Genomic DNA, 16,248 nt, shown 5'->3' on the forward strand with positions numbered 1-16,248 from the left:
TAATGGTGATCATGTGCCTTTTAATAAGCAATAGCTTTGAATCTCATAGAAGCTTTAACATATGTGATGTGTAATATGCCTCTCCTAGGATTTGGTGAAAATTATATTGACCACTTGTGTGTGATAAATCTAAATTGCATTCCCATATATTTCTTATTTATCAGTAGGCAACAGCTCACTTTCTGCAGGAAATATCTCTCACCAACACAAACACACTTGAATTTAAATAGTGGTTTTATTGTCTGCCGTGTCCTTTCATTTATGCATGGGGAATAATGTACGCTCTCTCCAAGAAGAGATGGAGAGAGACAAGAGGACAATGAGAGCATGACTAGAGAAAGAGGCCAGAGGACAGACCACTGAGGTAGCATTTTTAAAAAAGTAGAAATACTATCAAAAGGTTTGAAGAGAGAAAGATGGTGATGTAGCAGGATACAAGAATTTGACTACAAAATACAACATTAGATACAAAGGAGACATGCCATCACATGCATTTTTTTTTTCATCAGACTTCTTGTTAGCCTGTCTAACAATAAAAAAGCGTCATTAAGACATAGAGAGAATTCTCATGAGAATGCTTACTATGCCTGTCAGCACCCCCTGTATAATATATTGACATAGCCCTCATTCTATAGCTACAACAGATTGATCAACAGAAAAACCCACTGCAGTAATTTAGACATAAATAAACCCTTGTCAACCGTCAGAGTCCACAGTGTCATTAAAATCCCACTACTGTGGGATTCAGTCTGTGTGACCTGAGAACCTTACTACGTGTGATTAATATGAGCATGGATGCTACAATTCCACTTAGTCCCCATAAAGACTTATAGAGAAACAGTGCGAGCTGGAGAGGGAGGGCCTAAATTTGAGCAGAAAACATTCCGCCAGTGGGCATGCTTTAAATTCTCTGATTTTTTTTTTTTTTTTGGCAGCTTCCAAGCAGGTCTCATCTCATTTTTTTCCCCTAAAGCTTCTTACTTTTTAATTCTTGCCAAATTGAAACAGCATCCATATTTAAGACGAGTTTTAATTAATGAGCATTTTCCTCCCTTGCTCTCAGACTATGGGAGTGATGTAAATATGTGCATTTATTATGTCTTTTGAGTTGTTGATGGAAAACAGTGACAGCTTCCATGTGAGAAGTTTAAAACACCACCAACTGGAGACAAACTCACCCATTGACATGCAGGTGCACAATGTCTCTTCAGAAAGAAGGATGCTACAACAGGAGTGGCCAAACTCAATCATATTTCTTTCTCTCCATACACCCCAACCCCCACCACATAACAGTTTCCTTTTTGGCAACCCCTGTGCGGGCTTCTTAAATATAATTCATCCAGTTTAAAGTGGCAGCGATGCTAATGGGAGAGGCGAGTGAGGTTTGAGTCCCCCCTCCCTTATCTCTAGCTGACAGTTGTCAGGAATCACTGGAGAGGCCTGGGCTAGTGTGTGTGCGGCTCAGGCGCAGAGGCCTGGGGATACAGATCAAAGGGAGCGCGGGTGAACGCTGCTCTGCCTCTGATCCCCCAGCGCTGAAACCCAGCCTAGGCACTCTCCTTTCCCAACATCAAATGCTAGCCAGAGTTCCTTCATTCCAAAACACAAATCTTCCTACTGCAAAATTACATTCTCTTTCACCACATCCCTCCTTTCCTTCTACATCTACTGCAAATATATATGTATGTTTATTCATTTTTTTCTGTGACAGGTTGTTTTCTGTATGGTGGATATAAATGTTTCTGTGAACAAGCGGTTTAATTGCATAAAAGTGGATAACCTTCAGCATTTATTTAACACTTTATACAAGTTATATAACACCAAACCCTAAACTTCTATTCTAATCATTTCTGCACTTTTATTAAAAAAAAAAAAAAAAAAAGATTCAATTAAAAGTATTAGAGGTTAAAGGTTAGAGACCAACAACAGTGGTTCCTATCAGAGAGGGTCCAAAGTGAAAACAGAAATATTATGAAAAAGACCATAATCATAAGTACCAAGGCAGTCTCTGTGTCTTCACAGAAAACAGAAGCAGTCAGTTCTAGTGTGGCGATTGAACTTAAAACAATATTGTGGCAATATAGAAGAAAATATTAAGAGCAATAAAAGTGTGTGGATTGTACCATGTTTTCCAGAAATGCAGTGAGAAAGTGCATACTTGGCAAAGGCTAAGTGCTATGTGTGAGCCGATAGCATGCACCTGTTGGTGTAGTGAGCCCAGTAGGATTAGGTTACAGCCTGGCAAACTGCCACCTCTTTACCATGGAGCAGGCGTTTCCCTCCATTCCACCCCGCTAACAAAGTGGTCTGTCTGCACCTCAATGAGTGAGTGTTGCCCATCTGCGCTTCAGTATGGACCTTCTCTGTGGCAAGAACTTCTGAGCAAGGTGCTCCCACTGTTCCAGCAACTACAGGAACGAGTAAATCAACTACTTAATAGCATGAGCCAAGAGAAGTGTTTAATACATTAAAGTCTCATTCAGATGTGTCATAACCATTTCTCTTTTAAGAGGAAAAATGTTAAGTAGAATCAGTTGGCCATTTTATGTTACTCTGACAAGAATAACTCATTTGGCATACAAAGACATGAAAGGACTAATATTTTGAGATATTGCAAAGAACAAGCAAACAAAAAGGAAACAAAATAAGTCATTTATACAAGCAGGTGACAGTTTAAATGAGAACCTTGAATAAATGAGTGCATAGTTTACATGACAATAAAATAGCTCACATGTACTGTGGTGTGTAGAAAGCCAAACGTGCCCAGGTGACCTCAATTTTGGATGAAGATAGCAAGACAAAAACATATATGTGAATTTGAATGTTTCCATAGGAACAGTGAATAAAATGACATCTACAATTGAAAATTGTTGATGAAAGCACACATTGAATGACTGTGATGCTTATGCATTAGTGTGATATGTAAGAAAGAACAGCAGAGCAACTGTTTTTAAGCTGTCAATGTCAGTGCAAGACATAATCAGACTGTCAGCAAGAGCAATCTTTGCACAGCCACATAGAGATGGATTTTATACTACAATGGCAGTGGGTAAAAAGAAGAATAGACATTTGAGAGTCCAGGAGATGGAAAAACCCACAGGCACTGGTCTACAGAGATGAGGGGAAAGTGATAAGGTCAGATGAGTCATCCTTTACCATATTCTTGAAAAGTGGATAAGTACACATGTAGTAAAATTCAAGAGAACAGTAAACATGGGTCTGGTGTCTCTGTTATGCAAAGGTGCATTTTGCTGGCATGATTTGGCCCCTCTTGTCCCCTTAGAGGGAAAACTCACTGCAAATCACTACAAAGTTATTCTGACTGATCACCTTGATCCTGTAATGAGCCGTTTTTATTCTGATGGGAGTAGTCTCTTCCAGGATGACCCCACCCACATTCACAGGGCATGAGAGTTCACTGAACCCAACCCAATCTCAACCCAATTGCACACCTATGGGAGGTTTCACAACGCTCTCCACCACCATCTTCAAAACACCTTAGGGAAGGAAGACTTGGTGTTCATCCCTCCAGTGTAGTTCCAAAGATGCCAAGGTGCATTGAAGCTGTTCTGGCATCTCGTGGCAGCCCAAGACTTTACTAAGAGACTTAATGGCTGTATGATTATTAAAAGGCACCATTTGTTTTTTCTTTCCTTTGTCTGTAGATCCCTAAAACACAACTTCTAAAGATTCTCTTTGTTTAATGCAAACAATTTATTCATTTATATCTATTTATTTAATATTAATAATAAATATTTAAATATAAATGTTAAATGCACCTACTAAAATACATCTCCTTTGAGTTTTCACTGCTTATTAGGCTTATTATTGTTGTGTTTGGCTTATTAGGGCTGTACAATATATAGTTTTTCTATAATTACTATAATATTGGCTTTTACAATACTGATATATTAGAAACCAACAATTTGCAAGTTAGCATTCAAGCATACCACAGTTTTGCTTTAGTGTTTTGTGACCATCCAGATAAGTTTTCTCTATGTACATAAAATAATAACAACAATAATAATTTATGTCACATGAATGCTGAGCAATCATCCATTTCTTTAACTAAATCTAAACTACATCACTCTGCAATCACATTGTGTTGCAATATACTTTTTTATATTGTGCCACCCTATGATTGAATTAATGCACTAAACTTGTGTTGCTGAAAATGGAACTGAAAATGATGATGTGGAAAATCAGAACATACCAAAAGTCAAAATGTGTCCTTTGTATAGCTAAAAAGAACCGAGGTGTTTTGGAGTTGAGGAGCACTGCTGGGTCTCATGGCATTTGACTCACAGTGTGATGGTGGGCTGAACTATGATGCTCCTGTCAAAAAGGACATAATTTTTCTCACAATAAGGGCCTGATGGAATTGCCACATGTGCCATGTGCAAGAGGGTGAGAGGGCAAAAAGTGGAGGGAGGTAACATTCACAGCATAGAGATAGAAAGGAGACAAACCTCAAGCATACTCAAATTCAAACTCAAAGAAGGTGAGCAAGACTACTTATTTTAACCATCATATTTACCACAATTTTACTTAGGTGTCAGATTTACTGAGGTAGGACACTGAATTTGAATTGCTGATTTGATTTCTATAGAAAAAATATTAAAATAGTGATCAATGTTATATTGAGTGCAGTGACAAAATAGTGATTCAGTATTTTCAGCTGCCAAATGTATAATTTATTTTCTCTTGTGAAAATTTTAAATATGGATTCTAGAGTATACATTCATCAAGAAAAAAATTTCTTGCAGTAAAATTTATGTGAATGAGTGGGCAATTGCAGACAAATAAGGCATTGAATTTCGTTTTCAGTTCCTTATACACCATTTCCATCTTATTTTATGCTTGTTGGTCAGATCTTGCTGCTTATGGTGGACAGAACTGCCCAGTCCTTGCGCGTACTTGTATATCATTTACTTTCTACTAGTGATTAGCATCAACATCATCCAGTTTTGATTATCAACCACAACCAGAGAGCTTCTTTCAAACACATATTGTTCAGGGCAGTAGGAAGTAGGACACAAAGCAGAATACATGAAAAATCCAGTCATGCAAAACCATAAAAGTGGACACAGAGCAAACATCAGTTATTGCATTCAGAATAAAATGGAGATAAATCTACTCAATGTACTGGCTTCGTACGTATAAAAAAGCAAACATACTCTATACACAAGCAATGTAGAGGCCTGCCCTCATCTCAGCCACACTGATTCGTTTGTTACACTTAATTAAAGCATCTTGACTTTCTTAAACATATATTAACTCCGGAAAATTACTTGCATACAATTAAATGAATAGGCTAATTAGTTTGGAGCGATTATTCCTTTTCTCCGTGAGCCATGGCGCTGTTCTTTCCCCTGCTTTCATTATTCAGCAGCAGATTTGTTCTCTGCAGGGTATCCACTATTGTTTCAAATTCAAGCTCTAAAGTCTTTCAAAGCAAACTATTATTGCTTTTTTAATTATGATAACACGTAATATAGAAGAAAATTAATAACAAAAATCTTATCTTCAAAACACCTAAATGGGAAAACACAAGGGACAAATCTTTTGCTATCTAAACACTACTTCTTTAGAAAGAATCTCTTTCACACCCAAGAGACGCACTTAATCACAGCACAGACATGGCAGCACACAAAGCGTACTCTCTTTTATCATCACAGAGCTCTGGTAATTCCACTTGAGAAACTCCTTAACATCTGTCTATAGAGAGGAATATTTACACACTTTGGTCAATGACCCTTACTAACCTGTGGAGAGAGGCCATTGTTGACGGGGTTCATGGGGTTGCTGGATGCTGACTGGCTCATGAAAGTGTCAGTGTAGCTGGAAAAGCTGTGCCGGTTGGACGAGAGGCCGTAGGCGGAGCTGCTGTCACTCGAGAGGCTGCCCTGATGCATGGTGGAGGGGGGCAAAGGCTGTGGCCGGTGCAATGTGCTACTGCCATCTGCAGAAAACATTGATATCATTAGCATCTTCCTTGCACAAATCATGCCAGACTCACATCAAGGGGTTGATCTTGGAGACCTACCCTGTGATAGCGTGGTAGCGGGGTAGCCGGGCTCAGGGAGCTGGTATGTAGGCAGAGTGGGCATGCCTGTTGCTGGAAAACCTCCTGGTAACAGGTGGTTGAATGCGGCAAGCTGATTGGCTCCGGCTTGTTTGCGCCATCTGGCTCGTCTATTGCTAAACCACACCTGCAAAAGAAAAATAACAAGAATAAGAACTGAGTCACACATAAAAAAAACCCTGTACTCAACATTAAGCCAACATTTTAAAATTAAATCACCTCTTTTGTTATTTGTTATGTTTTTAGGGTACACAGAAAAATGTATAGTTATTTAGTAGATGACAGGAAAAATAACTGGTGTGTAAATAAAGAATCCAAACAAAATTTACACGAATTCACAGCTTCAATGAGTCATGTTGGGAATTTAAAAATAGAGCACTGCTAATAATCTGTCTGTGGCAAGGGGGACAAGGCCCTGCCCCTGTGTATGCAAAAGAGTGAATGGCATTGCCTTTGAGGGGCCATTCTTCAGACTTTAATACACTGGCAGTGCAGTTAATCTACTGTTGTTTTTCAAATGTGCTCAGCCATTGTGAATTGTGTTGAAAGAGGGGGACAACTGCCCCCCAATGAATCGGACACAAAGAGTGGGTGTCCCTTTTAAACAGCTCATTCAGAATGATGCTTTCAGCCAGGACATTGATCAAGGAGCTTGAGCAGATATACTGTATGTGCACACACTCTTTATCTGTTCTTAGCAGCCTGTTTGGCCCCTCTTAAAGCTTTGTATGCAAAAAAGCATTTTGTTCAAGTGTATTTTTGTGGGTGCACCCTTTTGTAGCAATATATTGTGTTTTAAAGGTAAAAAAAAAGAAAGAAAGAAAGAAAGAAAGAAAGAAAGAGGGACACATTAACATCAGCTGGAGCGTTTCTGAGGTCCCAAATCATAAAAATGGATTTTTCAATCATGCAATTTAAGCAAAATAAACTACAAATCTTTGTTAAAATCAAAACCAAAATCATATTATTTGTGTTCTTTCCTGTTCCAGATTTAAACTGAACCACTGGCTGGACATCTAGGTTGATTGACCTATAATAAGCATGGGCCTAAATCCTAGAAACACCCAACTCCAGTGACATAAATTAGTGTTATTAACCCATCAGGGAACTAATCAATGGTTATTATGTGTACTTAGGAATTATCATCCTAAAAACATTGACCACACTATAATGTCTGGACATCAAAAGAATTTCTAACCTTTCAATTTTGTAATGCGTGCCTACTAATTAATTAGTCAAGTGTGTTGATTATACATAATTTTTGGTACATATCTTGCATATTGGATTTTAAAGCATAATTATTCATATTCATATTCATTAATAATTATTCATATTTATTTTCTAATCTTTAAATTTAATATAACTTTGAAAGTCGAATATGTAAGTACATAGTGACTAATGGGAAAAATACCAGGTACAAATGCTGAAATAATGCATATTTAAATATGTATATATCTGACAGAAAAGGGGTTGTAAGCACAGATAACAAATATTCCATAAGGGTTGTAATGATTAATATTAAATCAACATTCCCCTGATTATATATGTAGCAGTAATGCCTGTCCAGATAAAGTAGTGTGATATACATGGTGCTTTTTCAGATTAGATACCATGTTCCATGTACATTTTCAGCTTGCAAGGTATGTACCAAGTATTTTCCTAAATGAAGTGTGACTAATTGTCCTTTTGTGCAAACGTGAATGTCCAACATGTACCAAAAATATATATGTAATCACCACATACTGTATTTATTCATTAAATACTAGGTAGTTACTGTTCTTTAAAATTAAATGCAGCCAAATCAAAAACAGAGGAAAAGGTTAGTGATCGTCCAGTGTCTCGTTATACTGCTTTCCTTTACAGGTGTAAGCCATTACAGCACTAAAACCCTTTACACAGAGCTACCACTCCCACTTACTCAGGTTTCATTTACTGTACATGTGCTGGTAGGGAGGAATCTTTGTGATACTGAGGAGAAGGCCCAGGGCATTAGGATGTACATTTCTCTGTATAAGAAGCTAGAATGACTGCCCCAGCACCTCAAAAGAAGCTTGACGGAAGTCGAATGAATGCTCCATTCTGGACCCTGGTGACAAAGGCACCTTGAGCAGGGATTTTCTCTCTTTTGCTGTCTCTAATTCCCCTTCTCCTTAGAGAAGGAGCACACTATGCTCAGCATGGCTAAGAGGGAGGCCCAAGCTTGAGAGTCATTTCATATTTCTCAAAATTTCCCTAAGAGCAAAAGGGAGGTGTGAAGCAGGACATTTATGAAGGGATACAGCTCTGATTGGAGCTGAAGGACCTGTTATCTGTCGTCAGTGAGTATTGGGAGACTATAAGTAGAAAAATTCAATATATCTCAGTTCATTTGGCCGAGCAAAGCCAAGTGAGTGGAAATACAAAAAGAAGGGAGGTAAATGGGAGACAAATCTGATTGTTCTGTGCATTTCTACATCAGAGATGGCAGCTGAAGCCAGCTGAGGTACGCTGGCCCAGAATAGCACCATCCACTCTCATCCTGTATCAATCAGCCAGGTATTCCTATCAATTCTTCTCTCCATCTCACTCACAAGCCAGCGGCTAGGGGTCTACATGTCTTTCTAGGATTGCTATGGCACTGCAGCATGAGTGGTGGGAAGTGGGAGGTGGGCAGTGAGGAGTAAAACCTAGCTAACCTGATTGAATTTCACAGCAAAAAAGAACATAGCGGTGGTTGAGAGGCATAGAAAAGGTCCACATCAATCTCTCTGTGGCTATATGTAGTGCACTGGAGTGCTGATGGCCTGGTCAGTACTGAGTGGATGGTAGAGAAAGGGCAGATATGATAAGATATACAAAGTATTTGCACAACACTGTGATAGCATCTGATAAAAACCAACTCCTCTCCAGAGCATCTTCTACAACCACAATTATACTGCACTCCTATTTTACAGACAGATTAAATAATGTTTTAATGTGCAAACAAACACACATACACACACACAGAGTTCAACTCTGCCATTTATTTAAGGCTTTCCTCTGTAGGCTGTTCCTATTCACCGTGACTTGTTAGGATTAAGCACAGGTCTATTGGCTCCAGATTTTCCTGGGACCAATTGTGGCTTGTGCGATATAATTCCCCAAAACAGGAGCTTACACTCATGACCTGGATGTCTTGTATCCGGAGTGGATCAAAGAGTGTCAGAACAGACAGGAGTGAAAGTGAAAACAGCCCTGCGCCTGTCTCTGTACAGCATATGGATTGAGCATATGGATCTACTACTCATGCCATTTTTCTATATAAAACTTCTATCCAGTGTAATGAAGGAAAACCAAGCATTCTTTTTGTAATAGAGGCATGTGGTACAAGCAACTTAAGCTGCCATATATTAAAGAATACTATGCCAAAAGGTCATAAGATAAATTTGAAATGTAACAAAGAAAATCTTTGAACATGTTTAAAGCTAGTTTGATTTCTCGTTTTGGCTTCTTTCTATGTATTTTAGAGATGTTCTCACCATTTTTAATAGCTACAGTATGTATAGCATCAAATAATTTCTTACAGTATTTAAGTATATTTTCTACTTTACTTGAGTGTAAATTTTTCTGTCAATTTGACTTCACTTTTACTTCACAAATTGCTACTTTTTCCCTGACACATTTCACCAGATGTATATTGAAAATGTAACATTTTAATATATATTTTTAAAAAACACAACACACACTTTTGACGATTATTTCTGTCCAGATTACATAAAAGTTTACCTGAAATCACTGGTTCAAAAAGATTAATGGCACATTACTGTGTTTTTTTGTTGTTTTGTATTTTTACCTCATCAGAGGAAATACCATAGACCACTGTGGTAAGGAAGTTGTTCAAATGGATATAGCTATTACTTTTGGTCTGTCAATCTCTCTTCCCATTTCTAAAATAACTGTAGCACTGAATATTTATATATACTGTAGATGAGACCTGTATTTATATCTCTGCCTTATACATATAGATCCATCCATTTATCCATCCATCCATTTTCTGTACCACTTATCCTACACAGGGTCATGGGGAGCCTGGAGCCTATCCCAGGAACTCTGGGCATGAGGCGGGGGATATCCTGGACTGGTGCCAACCCATTGCAGGGCACACTTGCACACACACTCACACACCCATTCACACACTAGAGACAATTTAGAAATGCCAATAAGCCTACAACATGTCACTGGACTGGGGGAGGAAACCGGAGTACCCAGAGGAAACCTCCAAAGCACAGGGAAAACATGCAAACTCTGCACACACAGGGCAGAGACACCATATAAATATAAACCATACCATATTTTTCATACTCAATAGTTTTTTCATACTTACTTAAGTATGCATAATATTGCATAATATCAACTATTTTAAAACTTATACTCAAGCAGTGTGTTTTTTTTTAATATGATACTTTTCTCATATTTTATTTGAAACATTACTCTGTAATTTATTGAAGTATGACTACTGACTACTTTACATATCATTACTGTGGATAAAAATTTTTCATTCCTCAGACTGACTGGATAACGACTTGTCACTACAGATGGATATAAACTTAAATCTCCATCTGGTGGTAATTGTGTAGTCATGTTTTTAGAGCAGTGAGGGGAAAGACAGGTAGTCATGTTATAAGACACAAAACCCTGTGGTTAGTCAAATATGGATCACTTCCTATTATTTGTCCTTTGGGGCTGTAAATCAGATCATGAAAAAGAAGAATGACTCAGTGACAGTGGCTGGTGATGAACAGAGGATAAGAGAAGAAAACCTGAGCTAGAGGTCAAAACACTGCCAAAACACTACCCCCTCACTCTATCACTACACCATGTCTGTCTGTCTTTTTTGTAGGCTGCGCCCCCTCCCTTCCAATCTTCTCCCGCTGTCTCTCTCCCTCTGACATCTGGATACTGTGTCAGCGCAGCTGTGTTCAAGTGGGTTGACATTCAGGCCACGGGGTCTGCCAAAAGCCAAGAGGGTCAGACACCTTCCCCACTACAAAAGGAGTGATTCTAGAAGCCTGGCATCTCCATCTGAGTTTGTTCCAGCCATCAACCCAACTCATGCACACACACTCAGAGAATCACTGCTTAATCATTGCTTCTTTTTTAAAAGATATGACTGTGGATGTTTTATCACTTCTTCAGCTAAACAAATCTGATAAATCTGAATAAATCATCATTTTCTATATGATGATATTATTTAGACAGAACACTAAAGGAAAGTTGTTAGCACTAATGTTTGCCCACTTGTCTAATTTGCATCAGTTACCATAAAAACACAAAAGGACCACATGCTTCTTGGAGAGCATTTCAGTGACAGGAAATTTGTGCCAAATTTGACAGAGAGATCAACATGGTCTGTAATGATGCCAACTGGAACATTGTTTGGTAAACAAATCAACTCCCAACTGTTATTATTAAATCCTGTGATGGAAATATGAGGTATATACTGTATAGTACTTGGGTATAATGTAATATCACTAACTTTCTCTGTGGCCTAAGCCAGGGGCTTTGCCTAAACAAGAATTTTATTTTAATTAAAAGTGAATCCTAACACTATGGGAACACAAACAGTGAAAAACACTGGAAAGAACATTGCTCCAGGGGAAAAAAAGGTACTTTTTCATTCACGAAATATAATGAAATACATCTTTGGAGACCCCGACAGAGTGTGTCATCTGCGTAAGCTATATGGAGTGGTGGCTCTGCTGGGAAATGTTGGGAAATGTAAATGGAAATGTTAATATTTTAATCACATTTCAGTCAAATAAATAAAAGTGTATTTTTTTTTGTGAATTTCCGGCCAGTTTGTACAGAAATGTGTATTTATATACAGTATTCGAGACATATTTCACTATTGTTTGTTATCAAAGTACAACACCCTGACCGCATATATACAATTTTCTATAATTAATTTCAAGTCAAAGTTGGTTTAATTCAACTCCAGAAACTTAAACAATGTAATTATTGTCATTCTACTGGTATGTGAGAGATGTAAAGAGGCAGGAAATTCATGAATATAAAGAGAAATAAAGTGGTTTGGAATCTATTTTGCTTGAGAAATGTAAAAAAAAAAAAAAAAAAAAAAAAAAAAGGCAAATGATCGAAAGGGACAGCTGCAGTTTAATTGCAGTATGTGATAATCATGACAGTCTGCAAAGTTCTTTCCCTACATGCTCGACATCACATAACATGAAATAAAATCCCTTTAACATCATAGGCTAGCAGTCATAGCAGATTATAGGAAATAGTGTACCACCTAATAAATTTGTCATCTTTAATTATAAACTGTGGTAGGTTGTATACTGTAACGAAAAACAGTGCTGTTTCGATACAATGCAGAACTATAGTGGTATCAAAGAAATCACACAGCTGAGGTAAGCTGCCATGTTTTCCTTTTCTTTTTTTCTTTTTCCTTTTTTCTTGATTGATAAATGTTGCTGGTGTAAAAGGACTTCCCAGGAGAGCACGAGGGATCCACTCTGATATGCAGCAAATTTTATAAGGAGCAGCGGTGGGCTTGAAAGTGGTGGGAAGAAACAATCTCAGCCAAGAGCTGGAGTGAGAAATCCATCAGGAATGCACTCCTTCTCGTTTCATCCCCCTCCCCTTGTCCACCACAGCTGTTGCTATAACTCTACTGTAGTTTCCCTCTTCACTGTTTCAGTTATTTATGTGAGGAGGGGTTGTAGCACGGATGAGATTTAAGAGAGATCTGTTTAGTGATGGTAAATGGTTCACTTGCACCATTAATGTTTAGTGGTAGACACACAAAGCCCTTTCATAAAACAGTGACAAGCTGTAATTGCTGTTGCTTTCTACCCAAAAATGAAGGAATGACCTATCAACTTTTTATTTCTCCTTTAGTTTCAGAGTCTCTTTTTCTGTACTAATGTTAACTGCTGTTTAACAGCATTCATTAATGATTAAAATGTGTGATAATGAACAAAATACCAGGCCATATTTCTGTTTTCTCAGCAGGTCACTGACTGAGATAAGATTGAAAGTCCTAGTGGATTTTTCTACTATTTTTATTATTTAAGATGAACTTCTATTTCCGGTATCACTGTCACATCTGTGCAGATTCACAAATAAAGGAACATTTACTATGCTCTCATTGTGAGAGCCGTCTTTGTTCCCCACAGACTTAATAATATAAATATCAATAATTATCTGATAATCTGGTTCTGCTCACTTTCCTCACATACTGAGGCTCTTGTGAGTTAATTCTCTTGACATCTTATTACACAGTGTTTTCACAAAGCGATATTCACCTTGCAGGCATGGGCACAGGATTAGAAACTTGGAAAGAGAGGTTGTGTACCTGTACTCGAGCCTCTGTGAGTTTAGTCCTCTGAGCCAGCTCCTCTCGGGTGTAGATGTCAGGGTAGTGTGTCCTTTCGAAGGCCTTCTCCAGCTCCTCCAGCTGCTCAGCGGTGAATGTGGTTCGACTGCGTCTCTGCTTCCTCTTCAGCGGCAGGTCAGGCTCCGAATCCACATCTGAGCCTTCATCTACACGACTACCTGATATTGCCAAAAAGGAGCAAAACTGAGTCATTGTAAAGTTCAAATCAAAGTGGGAATTAGAAATACTATGTAACACCCACACGTAACTCAAGTCTTTTATTCATAAACAATTTCATCTCAGTTTTCACATCAGTGGGAGAAAGGAGGGAGAATGAGTGACAAGGAAATAAAAATAAAAATAACGACTTTCAAGCAAATATGAACACACTGTTTGCTTATTTATATGAAAAAAATAAAGCTTTCATAAATGCAATTCTGTGGGAGGACAAATCCTAACTGGCCCCGAGGCGATGATGGAGTGCTGGGGGAGTTAATCTTAGCAGACCACCTTAGCAATCCACTATTGTTCTGCACTGAAACAAAACTGGAACTGCCTTAATATCCATAGTATTTTATTATGTTGTGTCTTTAAATCAGGTGCACAATATATCATCACTGCTTTTAAAATGCAGACAGCAGATTATCTTCGACACTACAGCTATCCATGTCAATTACAGATAACACATCATTGCTGCTTAGTGGCTCAGTGCAGGAATGTTTTCAAATTACTAGAGAATTAGATTAAATCCATCACCTAATAGAGGGGTAATATGTGTAGGGGATAACTGAAACAGGGAATGGATGCACAAAAATGGCCATTACTGTGTGTGGAACAATGAGCATATGTGTTTAATTTTTGCAAACATTTTACATTTCACAGTACGTTTATATGTTTATTAATGTAATGTATGGAAATGTAGATCATTTGTATAAAATGAAATAAAATCTAACCATATTACCCTTGTTTTGTTGTTGTTGTTGTTGTTGTTGTTTTAACTCTTTTTCTAAATTCTCATCAGGCCCACCAACAGTCCCCTCATACAGATAAAAGATCAATCTACTTTTTGCTTTATTCCTTAAGTCACATCAAGAGCCTTCACCCATTCCACATTAATGGAATGATAAAGATAGGCTCTAAGAGCTTTTCTGCCTTGAGTTTATTCCTTATTTATTTCCAGTTTGGGCAGCGCTGGGCTGATCCTCTAAAAATCCCCCTGGCAGCATCAGGGGCCCAGTGCTGCAGATGCAGGCCTTAATCTAGGCCATGACTTCCCCACAAATTTAAGCCATTCCACATTAGGAACGGCTGAAGCCTGGCTCCTCATTGGCCAGTGCTGCCAGGGACTTCCAAGCCGGCTTCCTCTGAGAAGGAGGCTGATTTTGGAGAAGGTGGAACAGGCCATGACCTGCTATATAGCAAGTGAACCTGCTACTCATCCGGTCTCCAATACTCAGCCCTGAGCCTAGATCTCATCACTCACACTCTTACTCTCTCAAGATTGACACCTACATATTAATGACAGTTATTAGTTTTATCACTCTTTGTGGTGGTATTTGGTTTGGAAATGCCCATCAGGAGGATGCTTCAGACAGAGGGCTAGATTAGGGTTTATGGGAGCTAGCTTCAGGCAATATTATTGGAGAATGATAGAGTTTAATTACTCTGGTACATGATAGCTGACATGAACTGATAGCTCTGACCCCCATCTGACCTGTTCTACTCAGTGTTTGTGTCCTGGTTGGAATGACAGATCCAGTGTCAAGGATAAAAATTCTAATGAGAGCAGTGAAAACCAGCTGAAGCTGTTTAAAGCTGTTAAAGCAACTTTTTTGAAATTTACACTAAATCCAGCCCTTGCAGCCTGTCAGTATGAAGTGGCCTGGCTGTTCTGGATGAATATGCTCAATAGGAATTTGTGAGGTATATCAGCACTAATGATGACAGCAGCTCATGTTCTCTTGTGCTATGATTCAGGACATGTGGTGCCAGAGGGGACAGCAAAGAGTTGAAGGTTGAGCAGTGAAGGTAAATACATATATCACAGCAAAACAGATGCTTATCTTATGAAAGATAAGAAGAGTTATAACTGTTAATTATCAAGGAGTCAGTCAGAGTAAGCAAAATATAAGACATTAAGCCATGCACTATGGCCCTCCAGTATCCTTGGTTTATAACCCTGGCTAACTCCTTATGCTCATACATGAGAACATGTTTTAGACAAATGACAAGTGATTCTTATATCTTTCTTGCTAAAAAGATTGAAGCTATATACAGTGGAGTCCAAACGTTTGACCACAATGAAAATCTGGGATTTTTGAATATTCAATATTTAACAATTAAATGTAAGCCAATTTTTGATATTGACCATATTATCTCCTGTAACAAAAAGTAGAAAAGGTCAGAATCAAGGATCATCAGATTTTACACAAACTTGTGGATTCTATGCCCATTCTAGTGCACACTGTCATTAAATTCATGTAAATAATTTATTAGCGTATTTATTCATGTAAATATTTCTAAGATTCTATTTTTTACTGAAGTTGTAGCTGATAATATCGTTTGTAATGAAAAAATCTATTATTAACTTAGAAAAGAATGCAAAAGGGAAGCATTTTCTCTAACGGGTCACAGACTTTTGAGCTACTTGTATATATTCTGCTATTGGTTGACATGATACTGATGCAGTCAAAATAGCATTTGCCCCAGATTATGGAATTCTTATGCGTTCTGTTTGTTTTTTGTTTTTTATGTATAGGGGAAAAAGTGAAAAAGTCCAAACCCAGCCTAAATAAAAGTGCATTTAAAA

The 16,248-nt window shown here is 38.1% G+C and overlaps 1 protein-coding gene across 2 annotated transcripts in view; it reads right to left on the reverse strand.

Moving 5' to 3' along the window:
• pax7b (paired box 7b) overlaps positions 1-16,248 on the reverse strand; it is a 48,144-nt gene that overhangs the window by 14,526 nt on the left and 17,370 nt on the right. For both annotated transcript variants that reach the window (XM_053686491.1, XM_053686490.1), the window contains exons 5-7: positions 13,419-13,618; positions 6,047-6,212; positions 5,766-5,962 (exon numbers count right to left, since the gene is read on the reverse strand). In XM_053686491.1, coding sequence (XP_053542466.1) covers positions 5,766-5,962; positions 6,047-6,212; positions 13,419-13,618 — 563 coding nt within the window. The remainder of the gene's footprint in view (positions 1-5,765; positions 5,963-6,046; positions 6,213-13,418; positions 13,619-16,248) is intronic.

Source organism: Ictalurus punctatus, chromosome 15 (assembly GCF_001660625.3).
Source record: "Ictalurus punctatus breed USDA103 chromosome 15, Coco_2.0, whole genome shotgun sequence".
NCBI lineage: Eukaryota > Metazoa > Chordata > Actinopteri > Siluriformes > Ictaluridae > Ictalurus > Ictalurus punctatus.